The sequence below is a fragment of the Eutrigla gurnardus genome (genome assembly GCF_963514095.1).
Source record: "Eutrigla gurnardus genome assembly, chromosome: 10".
Taxonomy (NCBI): Eukaryota; Metazoa; Chordata; class Actinopteri; order Perciformes; family Triglidae; genus Eutrigla; species Eutrigla gurnardus.
In genome coordinates this window covers 9,713,372-9,726,094 of record NC_139924.1, presented here as the reverse complement: position 1 = coordinate 9,726,094, position 12,723 = coordinate 9,713,372, and the positions used below count along the sequence as shown (strand labels likewise).

Sequence of the window (12,723 nt, the reverse complement as noted above, 5' to 3'; positions counted from 1 at the left end):
AGGCCTCCTGAATGCACTTCTTTTCACCTGTAAATTAGTAATGCACTGGGTTTTTTTTCCTCGGGTAAAAAAAAAAGGGTCTGAGCAACAATCCAAAGCAGAAATGTCAGAGGTATTTGACCATCCTCCAGCATCTGTCTTATAATTTTCCTTGTGTGGTGCTGCTGCTGCTGCTGCTGGTGAAATGTGAGCGTCACGCAGCCCCTCCTCCTCCCCCTGCGCCCCCTCCTCCTCTCGGTCTCTCCCCCGACTGAAGTCCCACTGTGCGGCTCTCAAACTTCAGTGTCGAGGCTGAACGCGGAGGACGAAGAGCCGACAGCCAAACAGACCCCTCTTCTTCTCTTTTTCTGGGACCCGCAACGAAATATCGGCCGCTTTGATATCCGCTCCTCGCTAACGGTCACTAAACGCTTTGAGGATTTACACTCAGCTCTCCGTGTGTGTGTGTTTTTTCATTTTTGATCCATTTTTCCTCCATTGTTTGTCGAAGTTTCCGACTGTCACGTCTTAGTTACGGACCCTTTTTTGTGATATCGACCTGGCCGTGGGATTAACCGTTTCAATTCAACGTTAAATTGTTGGACAGTTACTTTCTCCGTGAGGCTGTTTCTGTCGGAGTGTTTTCTGTCTGACGGAGCGGTAACGGTAAAGGTAAACTTCGCCATGGGGAAATAGCGGGGGGACCTCACCGTAGCCGACCCCGTGGGCTTTTTACTTTTTAGTGACTGTTTCGGAGCTTCCGTTTTTGACCCGACTAAAAAAAAAACGATGAGCATGGACGGCTGTCCGCTGAAGGTGGTGATTTTCCTCTGGTGTCTGCTGGTGATTTCGGGCTCCAGCTTCGAGATCGGCTCCTACGACCTGGAGCGAGGCAGACCGGCCAAATGCGAGCCCATCGTGATCCCCATGTGCGAGGGGATCGGCTACAACCTGACCCGCATGCCCAACTTCATGGACCACGACGACCAGAAGGAGGCTGCCATCAAGCTGAACGAGTTCGCCCCTCTGGTGGCCTACGGCTGCGACGTGCACCTCCGCTTCTTCCTCTGCTCCCTCTACGCCCCCATGTGCACAGACAAAGTGTCCACCTCCATCCCCGCCTGCAGACCCATGTGTGAGCAGGCCCGGGAGCGCTGTGCCCCCATCATGAAGAAGTTCAGCTACACCTGGCCGGACTCGCTCGACTGCTCCAAGCTGCCCACCAGGAACGACCCCAACGCCCTGTGCATGGAGGCCCCCGAGAACGAGACCAGGTCGGAGGGCAAGAAGGGCGAGGGCATGCTCCCGGTGCCCCCTCGCCCCAGGCAGCCGGGCACTGCCGCAGGCCGCTCTCCAGGAGGCGTGGGGTCCTGCGAGAACCCGGACAAGTTCCAGTTCGTGGAGAAGAGCCAGTCCTGTGCCCCCCGTTGCTCCCCCGCCGTGGATGTCTTTTGGTCCAGGCAGGACAAGGACTTTGCCTTCATTTGGATGACGGTGTGGTCCATCCTCTGCTTCGTCTCCACCGCCTTCACCGTGCTCACCTTCCTCCTGGAGCCCCACCGCTTCCAGTACCCCGAGCGCCCCATCATCTTCCTCTCCATGTGCTACAACGTCTACTCGGTGGCCTTCATCATCCGCTCGGTCGCCGGGGCCGAGAACATCGCCTGCGACCGGGAGCACGGCGAGCTGTACATCATCCAGGAAGGGCTGGAGTCGACGGGCTGCACCATCGTCTTCCTCATCCTCTACTACTTCGGCATGGCCTCCTCCATCTGGTGGGTCATCCTCACCCTCACCTGGTTCCTGGCTGCAGGGAAGAAGTGGGGCCACGAGGCCATCGAGGCACACAGCAACTACTTCCACATGGCGGCGTGGGGCATCCCCGCCCTGAAGACCATCATCATCCTCACGATGAGGAAAGTGGCCGGCGACGAGCTGACAGGGCTGTGCTACGTGGGGAGCATGGACTCCGGGGCGCTCACGGGCTTCGTCCTCATCCCCCTGTCCTGCTACCTGATCATCGGCACCTCCTTCATCCTCACGGGCTTCGTGGCGCTCTTCCACATCCGGAAAGTGATGAAGACGGAGGGCACCAACACGGAGAAGCTGGAGAAGCTCATGGTGAAAATCGGCATCTACTCCATCCTCTACACGGTGCCGGCCACCTGCGTCATCGTGTGCTACTTCTACGAGAGGCTCAACATGGACTACTGGAAGCTGAGGGGGCTGCAGATGAAGTGCGGGTCGTTCAGCGGCCTCAGCGGCGACTGCTCGCTGCAGACGTCCGTGCCCACGGTGGCCGTGTTCATGCTGAAGATCTTCATGTCGCTGGTGGTCGGCATCACCAGCGGCGTGTGGGTGTGGAGCTCCAAGACCCTGCAGACCTGGCAGGGCCTGTGCAGCCGGAAGCTGACGGACAGGACTAGAAGCAGAAAGCCGTGCAGCGGCGTCAGCTGCGGCAGCACGCACTGCCACTACAAATCCCCCGCCGTGGTGCTGCACATGGCCAAGACTGACCTGCACTCAGACAACCCCACACATGTCTGAGAGGGAGCACGACACACACACACACACACACACACACACACACACACACACACACTGCCAAAAGCAACCACATAAATTCACACACACTTACGCCCTGAATAAGGAGCTGCTAAAAGACTTTGTAAGAAGATGAGTGGTTGAATTGAACTGTCAGTTGCTGCTCTGCTGCTGAGGGACACACAGGTACAGACGTCACTATGAGAAACTATCTATAAAACAGTATTCAATGCATAAAGGGAAATGTTCAGTATTTTTACCCGTTTTTCTGTTTCATAGTGTTCTGTGCAGTAGACATGCCCAGTGTTTCAAAGATAAACAAAAACAAAAAAACAGAAAAGAAAAAAGACTGTTATGGGAGGTATCTTGGGAAATATTCTCCTCCCCAAAAGTGTCATGACTAACTGTATAAATCTGTATAAATGTTTTATTTATTGTAAATATATTTAATTTAAAGTTGGCTCTTATCAGATTTGTTGTTTAGATGCATTTATTAAAGCTAAAGGGAAATGAAGTGCCTTTTATAAGAGCTCTGGTTCTGGCCTTTTTTTTTTTTGGAGGATAATAAATGTGTGGAATTCACGTTCACCGTCCTCGCTGGTGTTACTGTTTGTCTCACAAGTAGCTCAGGATGAGCATTTAAAGGAGTCATCACCTGGAAATCGCAATTTCTCTTGTTAAAACATGCATATCTGTGTTTGACCTCAGTTGAAACTTGCCTGAAAGGCTGGAGTTTGAAAGTGGCGCCGTTTTTTCGCTTCTGCTCTTTTTCCGAACAGGAATAGCACACAAGGGTGTGCATTCCTAAAGCACGAGATTTTGATTCTGCGCCTTCGGTGACGTCACCGTGGCGGCTACTTGCATAAGCCCACCCCTCTTTCACCACCCAACCCCGCCCCGTCCGCTACCTGAAATCGCCGAAGCGCCGCCATTATGTTTTGGAGTCTGCATGCAGGCAAGCCCCCCCGGCTCTGTCCTTCCTGCGGCGAATCAACGCGCGCCTCATTACATATTATACAATGCACATCCGGACCAGTCAAAACCTCGCGCGTAATCTCGCGTGATAAAATCGCGGTACGAAAAAGGGTCAGAACAAGCTCAATGTTTGATTAAATTTTTTTTTTTTTTTTCTAATAAGTTTTACGAATTGATCCAAAGCGATCCAAGGGGGGCTGGATACGTATAAAACCAGGTGATGACTCCTTTAACCGTTTTAATAGCCGGATGTAACAGTCACAAATGATTGCTCATTCCAGTCTTGTTTTCTGATTTTCCTGCCATGCTTCTCCGGGGATTCACATTTCTTTTCTCTGTTTTTTTTTTTAAATGGGGGCTCCCTGCCAAATGTGTTGTGAGTGTGCATGATGCTACACATCCCAGAGGCGTCCCCAAACAATAATCCTCAAAGAGAATCGCTGATGAATAGAGTGGCAAACCATAGCAAGTGTTAATGTTTGCGTCATCGTCTTAAAAAATGCAGCAAGCGGAGAGGAATATATTTAATTAATGTTTTTAATCCTTGCACACAATCACCGTTGTTGCCCTCCTCGCTGCTCCATTTGATCCCCGTGCAAACACTCAGCACTTTGATCAGAGAGGAACCGATGTGAAGTGGATTTTAAGCCTCAACTGCACGGTTTCGCTGACAGATTTGAGTTTAGCGCAGGCACTCAAAATTGCGGTCGTTCATTGAGTAGATGGATTTTTCACTTAATATTCCAGTTTATGTGTGGTTTGTGGCTCCTGGAAGCTGCATTTCTGGTATATATTAAAGGGACCTCCACGATTATAAAAGATCCAAATTCCGATGTTTAAATGTCTGAATTTGATACACTGCAGGGTCTATACTTTTCCTAAAGAAACAATGCAACTACCGTCACGTATAAATAACCACTGACAGATCCAGAGGAAAAGTGTTCGTAGCATTATTTTCCTTAAATAAATCCCACTAAGTTGGGTCTTGCATCGAACACTTTCAGTAATAAAAGCCCGTTTTATTACACGCGAGACCCACCGTGTTCTCACATGGTCCAATAAAAAAAAAAGTGAAAATAAATACAATCGCAGCCACACGCGGCAGTCATTTCACAGCAAAACACAGTGGAAATGACAGTGTTTGACAGCAGTGGGATTGATTATTATGTCTGTGTAAGTGTGTGCCAGCAGCACATGGGGTTGATAGCATGGAGAGAGAAAAACATGACCAGGAGCTTATTTTCATTTTGTGCTGGAACTTCATGGGCGACGTCTCCGGAGGTTAAGAAGTTGCTTTGTTTTTGTCCAGGAGAGGCAAGTTTGTATACGACGGCACATTAGCATTATTATAGCATTATTGACTTAATCGGGTTGAATCAAAGTTGCGTTATGTCTCCGTAGAAGATGAACCACACTTTCCACAGTCTTGTGTGGATCTGTGCAACGCCCGAGTTAACTTGAATGACTTATTCCTTCCTTCTGCAGAACAACGTTAACTACCAACATCCTCCCCTTTTTTTTTGTTTTCATTACTTCAGTCATTGTAGACGTCGTCCATGGTTTGGCAGGCGAGCGTGGCGAGTCCTGGACCCTGACAACGTGTGGATCACATTTAACTATAGAACGGGGGGGGGGCTGTTTTGCTTGGAGCACCTCATGGCCAAGGGGGGGATCGGCCGGTGTGTGTTTTTGCAGCCACATGTTCCAGTTCACGGGCGCCTGAACGGGGGCGCGTGCTTCCTCCCCGGTTTACACTCCAGTGACACGACCCAGAGAGGCCGAACACTCGCCGTGTGAGACAAACCAGCCCGTCCCACCTGCACCGAGCTGCACTGATTAGATAGGAGGGAGGTGGCTGCAGAGGGTTAAGGACACGGGGGTCACTGCAGAGGGCAGGGCTCGTTTAAACCTCTTTTCCCTTCTCAGCAGTTCTGTTTTGCATTTTCTTGCCCTTTTCTGCACTTTTTTTCTCCACATATTGCTGAATATGACAAAGGTCAACATAAATGACTTGTTACAGCAGCAACAGGATGTGTTCGCTGTGTTTCCTTTTCCACAAAATATGAATTCTATCTGTCACATTTCCAGGTCACTGACAGCTATTTTTAGTCTCTCTCTTTCTCTGTCTCTCTCTCTCTCTCTCTCTGTCTCTCTCTCTCTCTCTCTCTCTCTCTCTCTCTTACGGAAAGGAATCAGTGGTGCACAGAGCTTCAGATAGAGGCAAGAAAGAAAGGTTCATACCAGTTTGTTTGAGCTGTGGTTTCTTTGGCGCCAGAGATGTGGCTGCCGGGAACACCTTCTCATACACACACACACACGCACACACACACACACACACACACACTCACACACCTGAGGTCTGCAGCGCCGGGGCAGCGGCAGCCAATCAACACCGAGCTGGTCGTGAAGAAGACCCCACCCCGACTTCCAGTAATGTCCAATTTCAGGAGCGAGTAAGCTCAGTCTCGCTCTAAAGATTTAGTTTGGCTGAGATCTCCGCGCTGTTTTTCTTCTCCTCTGGCTCACGAGGTTAAATAGTGTCAGTCGACATTTGTCCAGGCCAAAAGTGAGACTACTCCCAGAAAAAGGCAACACTTTTCCCTTATAGGTTTTTTTTTCTCTGGAATATTTCATTGTGTTGCCCGGGAGCGTAACCGCACGGCATTTATTTGTTCTGCAGCAAACAGAGGACGGGTCTATTTACCCAGGATTTGCACATTTGTTTGTCATAAAGAGGCGTAAAAACACCTTTTCCCGCTTCAGCTGCTGACGGCATGTTTTTGTCTGCCGAGGAGAAATCCCTCCATCTGGTCATGGGTCTGATTAAAGGCGATCATTATGGCATCAATGCGCCTCCCTCATAGACTTAAACCCCTGCCCACCCCTGAGGGGGAGAAAGAAGAAGGAAAAAAAGAGAGAAAATAAAGCATCCTTCATTACCCCTGCCCTCCCCTCCCTTCTGCAGTCCCTCACCCCCCTTGAGCGCTATCCCTTTCCTGTGCTGTTTTGATGTGTAAATGAGCGCATTGAAAACCTGCGGGCCCCCAAAGAGATGCTTTCCATGAAAATGCAGCAGTCAGAGAGCACCGGAGTTCACACAGCTCGCCACTCCTCGCAACCGGACTCCAATCAGACACCCAGTACGGGCTGCTGCTGCTGCTGCTGCTGCTGTCTGACACAAACACACAAATCGCACAATGACTCATCATCACACAGACATAAACATTGACACTGCGACCTCTGGGAAGAAACAGCTCCAGAGGTACAAATAAATAAAATAAAAAATGCACAGGCGAGTTTGAGAATTTGTCTTTTTTTTTTTTGTTAAAACGAGGATACAGTGTCAAGTGTCTGAAGCGGCTGAAGAAATACAGCAGCTGAGATTTCTCTGCAGCATCTATCACGTCAGTGAAATGAAAGGCTGGGAGATTAAAAGGCTGCTTCAGAGTACAGAGGATTGTCTGTGTTGTTCTGCGTCTTGGAATTTCAGAGGCACTGCAGAGGAGGAGACGCTCAAAGGTTGTTTTTTTCTTCATTCTGTTCAAAATAACATGTTATCTAATCAATAGCAAAACAGGAGCATATACATATATATATGTCAGATCAATCACAAGTCCCTTTCACGTCCCCTTTTCATTTACAGGTTTATTTTGTTCTTCCCAGATTGAGATAATGCCAACTATTAGTGGAATTTTCAAAAAATTTGGTGGCACCCTCTCGAACCATGACAAATATGAGGCGTTTCTACTGCACCATCGTTTGTCATTCAAAGCCAGATATGTTAAGGCTCATTAATCGACATACCGATCAGTTAACATGGAGATTCTCTGCAGTGTGGATTCAGTCCAAGCCGTAACTGCACTTTTTCTGACCCCCCCTCCCAATCCCCCCCCCCCCTAACTTTTTAGTCTCAATTTCCAGACTTCCATCCTTTCATCTCCATATAAAAAGAGAGAGCGGAGACATACCACTGAAAAAAGGAATGCACTTTTGAATTTTAATCAGAGCGAACTTTCAATAAAACATTGGCCAAAAAACGACCCAAACACATTATTTGAACTCGAATGAACTCAAATCCAGTCGGTTTTTAATCGCGGTACCCAAAAATCAGAAATCGCCATCAAAGGGCTTAACGATCTGCACACCAAACTACACCCTCGACAACGGTTCCATCTAATGTGTAAGAACAAGTGTTGCAAAGAAACTGTCATGTACATTTCAGCGATGAAGCTGGTGTTGTTATAACGAAGGCAGACGACATGAAAGGTTCGTGAAAACACTGTGGAGGGAAAAGAGAGCTTCAACGTAAAGCAGAGGAAAGGATTTCATTCCATGATGCTGAAGGACAGCGGAGTCACTACCCATCATGCAGCACTGCCTTTAAACTGTCAAGCTGTTTATTTAGAACTGATGCACTTCCTGCAGTGATTAAAAGCATCTATGGATGCATATTCTTGTATAACTCTTTGTTTGTTTTTCATATTCCGTCACAAATGTTGATAAATCACCACGTCAGATTCCCTTGTATTCGCAGACTTGGTGATAAACAATTTCTGGTTCTGGTTCTAATGCTGTCAAAGGATGCAGACGGGTCAAAAATGGATGCAAAGGGAAAAGCTGTGCTGTAACGCAAATTGTTAAAAAAAAAATGAAGAGTGAAATCCAGGCAGTTTATATTAAGAACACAGAGAGAGAACGGGGAGAAAGTTTCAAGCAAAAGTTTCAAGCTTTTTTTCTGTATCTTTTTTTTTTTGAGGGGGGGGGGGGGGGGGTTCATGTCCTTTGATCAATAGGCAGAAGACAGAGAAGTAAAGCTTCTCATCCCCCTGTACTCGTTCCTGTGCTCCGTCTGCCTGTGGCTGAAGGAGAGATGAATCAGTGAACAGAGGGAGGTTCCGCCGCTCGCTCTTCGCTCTTCTGAAGCCAACAGCATTGCTGTGATCACTGCTAATCTCCTTTGCTACTATGCTGCCATCTCCTCAAATACATTCATCTCATTTCCAATAGCGCGCGCACGGCCTCTTCCTCCTTTCTAATTAGACACCGTCAAGATTTCAGAAGTCACCCTTTGGTGCTCCGCGTCGGGACGAGATTGCTCTTTGAGCTGTTGGGGGGGGGGGGGGGGAAGGGGGGGTCAGTAATGGCAAGTATTTGTTTGAGGGTTAAATCACAGCAGGCCTTTCATCATGTTGTTATGTTGCACGATCAGAGGCTCGGGATTATGTAGGTCAGATGTTGGAGAGTGAGAGCGCCCCTTTTGTAGCTGCCATTTTTATTCAGTTGCTAGGCAGCACCCGCTCTAATCTCTTGTACCAAAGAGTCTCTCCCCGGAGAAAAAGAGAGAGAGTTACAAAGGACGGAGGGGAGGGGGGGGGGGCGTTGAAAAAAAATGTGAAAACAGCATCAACAAAGAACACAAACCCATGCAAGGACTGCTTTTAGAAACACTCTAAAGGGAGGGAGTGGAAAAGGACAGGATATGGGAGTCTAAAGCATGGCCCTAAAACCTGCTCCGGCCCTCCTGAACATCTTTAAACCCCGGTGGTTTGTTTGTGCATCTGAATAAAAGGACGATCAAGCAGTCGCACAACTCCAACCGCAGTGTGGGTTCAACAACAATGTCTGCACCGCTTTGCAAATGCCGGTAAAACAGGATTTCAGCGTTTACGTCACATCTTTCAACCCTCGTGTCGAGCTTTTTGAGGACAAGTGAAAGCGGGACAGTCGATGGGAGTCCAGAGTTTGGCAACCGGTTGTCTGTTAGCGGGTACCGAAATGGATCCCAATCAGATCCGGGGGATTCTCGACCGTCTGGCAAGTGTGTCTGCTGTCACACCGCCCCCCCCCCCCCCCCCCCATCCCAAATGTGCCCGTGTCACGCTCAGCCATCAAAGGCTCACCCCTCGGCTCTGCGTTCTCAGAGAGGAGACCCCCCCCCTTGGGACTTGGTTGCGTTTCATATTGGTTGTCTTGATTCATGAAGTTTCCAGACGATTCTACAGACTTGGCACTGTAGCACCACCGGTCTGTATGTGAACTATTATGCTACAGTTCGTTGCAGAAATAATCACGTTTTAGGCTCTAGTTGTGTGTTTATGGGGAGTTTTTGTTTTTTTAAACAGATTCATTTGCGAACTTTCGTTGTCTCGTTAGCGTCGGACAGAGCCAGGCTAAGCTAACCAGCTGCAGGCGGAGGCTGAATGTTTACTGTGCAGACATGAGAGAGGTGTCATCAGCTTCTAATCTTACTCTCAGATAACAAGCGTTCAGGATATCAAACTATTTTGGGGCTGTAGCGAATCGTTTGAAGTTTCAAAGCTTCATTCTTAGTTTTTTTTTGTACAACTATTTAAACCCAGAATTTCTGCACAATTGCAGATACAATGTCTGCTACCTACCACACACACAGAGAGCAGAGGAGAGACAGGTTACAAACCTGGCTCAGTTGATATTATTATAATATTTATAATTATACTATTTGTAATGTTTGCAAACATTTCCAGACTCCAGAGTTGTTGAGTCCAAAATTCAACATTTAGTGAAAAAAATGGATCTAGGATAATCATTTTCAAAAATTTTATTTGACGAAATATTCCACTTCAATCCATATTTGTTGGCGTTAAGTCTTTAACATAAACATTTTCACTGCAGTCAGTTGATGCAATAAAGAAACAAAAATCACTTTATTTCATTGAGGACTATTTCTTGTTTTTTTAAGGTAATGAGCATAAAACATGACGTTTGAAAACCAATGGAAGCTTCAACTTTAAAATAAGAACATTTGTTGCAGCCCTATTGCTTTATATTTCCATGTTTTTGGTAAGGACCTTTTTTTTCAAATCAGAGTTGGCAAAGATAAATCTCTTGGAACTCCAAAATCTTTAATCTAATAATAAAAAGGGAATAAATGAAGAATATTTTTCTGTCACACCAGACCAGATCCTGTTTCCAATAAGCTTGTAAAGCTACGCTAACTGGCTGCTGGCTGCAGCCTCGTAGGCCTTAAGGTCAAACACGAGGGTGGTATCAGTTTACTCATCTAACTCCCGGCAGGAACGCCAACGAGGATATTTCCTAAATGTTGAACTATTCCTTTAAAAGTGAGCGGGACACATGAAGGAGCCTCAAACAGAGGAGGGATTTTACTCCACCAGACTGTCTAAAGGTATAAAAGTCCTTTGTGGACCGGCTCAAAGGTTTGTATGGAGGGATGTAATTGGCTAATTAAAGAGACGCGGTGTGTTTTGGTGCCAGTGAGAGAGAGAGAGAGAGAGAGAGAGAGAGAGAGAGAGAGAGAGAGAGAGAGAGAGTCCCCATCATATCACCAGCAGAAACAAATCTGTTTTTTGATCTTGGCTTCTCCTAAATAAACATGTTAATTAACATTTGTACTTTTCAAGTATCTGCTCAGGTTGTTTATATTTCGTGGACAACATGAGATGAAAACCCAATTGGACATTTCGAGGAGGGGGGGGGGGGGTCAAACACATTTGGCCCCCAAAATTTCCTATCATCAATTAAGCCCTTTTTCCGGCCAGGACTGTTGACTCAGGCTGATCACTGTACATTAGCCAGTCTGTGTAGTAAAAGGAACCAGCTGGGGCCACACTCACTCTAACACTGGACCTTTTGTCAAGGTCTCAGCCCCCCTACAAGTAAAATAAAAACCTTGTTGCATGAGAGATACTCTTTGTGCGGAGGCAGACATTGTTCCTATTGTGGCGTGTCAAGGCTGACATGCCAGGTCCAACACAGCGCTGAATAAACTGTGGTTTGTGTACATACTGTAACTGTAGGCTGTGGAAAAGGAGCGAGGCAGCGGTCTGTGATGATCTTGGCGGCTGGCGAGGATTTTGGCATGCGGACGGAGCAGCAGTACCACATGCGGCCCTTTCCTTCAGGATAATAACTGCTTGTGGAGCGAGAGAGGGAGCGAAACCTGCGAGGATCAGCCTTCCTGTTCGCACCCCGTCACGCATGAGCTGGCAGGGTCCTTGTGTTGTTCTGGTCATGAGACATTTCCTGTGTGTGTTTTTGGGGTTGCATCTGGGCTTGTTTACAGCCCAGGGTAGAGCCTCATTAAGTGGAACATGGTACTAGACGGATGTGGAGGGGCTCAAGTGCCTATTAGTGGGGCCGGCCTGTAGCCCCAAACCAGAACCCAACTGGGCCAGGTGCTTCGTGCTCCAGCCTGGTTTCCACAACACAGACAAAACAGGGCTAAGACGGGGCTTACTCATTAGAAAAGTGTGCATCACTCATTTTTGCCAAAAAAAACCCAACAACTCTCAAACACCACATGTTTTCATCATCCGTGATTTGTCAGGTTGAACATTACTTTTTACAACTACATCAAGTCTGTCTTCTCTCAGTGCTTTTGAAATTCTCATCCCCACCTGTGGCACCTGATGGTTACCAGCGAAGGTCTCTATATCACATATAGTGTCACTGAATAGGGGGGGCTAACAGACGTGGATGTTTCGATCATACAAAGCAATACAGGATATCTCAGATCCTCGGAGAGGAAGTTCATTGATCGGGTGAGCAAAGACTGAAAACCGTTTTGAGCACACTGAGGTGTCCTTGGTTCATCCATTATCTCTTTGCATGATCAAGTAGCCCTACCTTGTTCATTGTGTGTGTGTGTGTGTGTGTGTGTGTGTGTGTGTGTGTGTGTGTGTGTGTGTGTGTGTGTGTGTGTGTGTGTGTTCATAAGCATGAAAACCTCACATCACACATGCCCCCCCCCCCCCCCCCTTTCAGCAGCAGCAGCTCCATGAATTCCTCCACAGCTCCAGTGTGAAGTGTCCTGCAAAGACTAAAGCTGTGCAGCAGAGGACAAAGCGGAGAGGGATTAGCGTTCCCCCCCCCCCCCTCCACCATCACCACCACCCCCCAACCGCCTTTCTGCTCATGCACACCCGCACTGTGTAACACTCGACATAATCAAACACTCGCCCAGTTTGACACACAACACAACCAAACACTCTTCTGGGGGCTATGCTACTAAAACAAACCCCGGCGCTGGAACCCCAGGGGCCCGAGGAGAGTGGCGGAGGAGCTGAGGAGGCGGATGTGAGGGAGGCCAAGAACTCGCCGTGTTTATGCTGAACAGCCAGAGAGTGGGAAACGCACAGGAACACGATCCCCATGTTTTCCCTGCCCCAGCTAATCTGACAAAACGACAGAGGGAGCAGATTCCCTTACAGAGAAAGCTGCCACTTA

General features: G+C 47.9%; 1 protein-coding gene across 1 annotated transcript; it reads left to right on the top strand.

Annotated features, from left to right (window-relative positions):
• The first annotated feature begins 295 nt into the window (after nucleotides 1-295).
• Nucleotides 296-3,116, top strand: fzd9b (frizzled class receptor 9b). The gene has a single exon (XM_084019663.1). The coding sequence runs from the start codon at nucleotides 769-771 to the stop codon at nucleotides 2,524-2,526; it is 1,758 nt and encodes a 585-aa protein (XP_083875789.1). The 5' UTR covers nucleotides 296-768; the 3' UTR covers nucleotides 2,527-3,116.
• The last annotated feature ends 9,607 nt before the right edge of the window (nucleotides 3,117-12,723 follow it).

What these genes read in the sequence shown, in the direction of transcription:
- fzd9b (XM_084019663.1), top strand. Translation starts at nt 769, where the DNA reads ATGAGCATGGACGGCTGTCCGCTGAAGGTGGTGATTTTCCTCTGGTGT.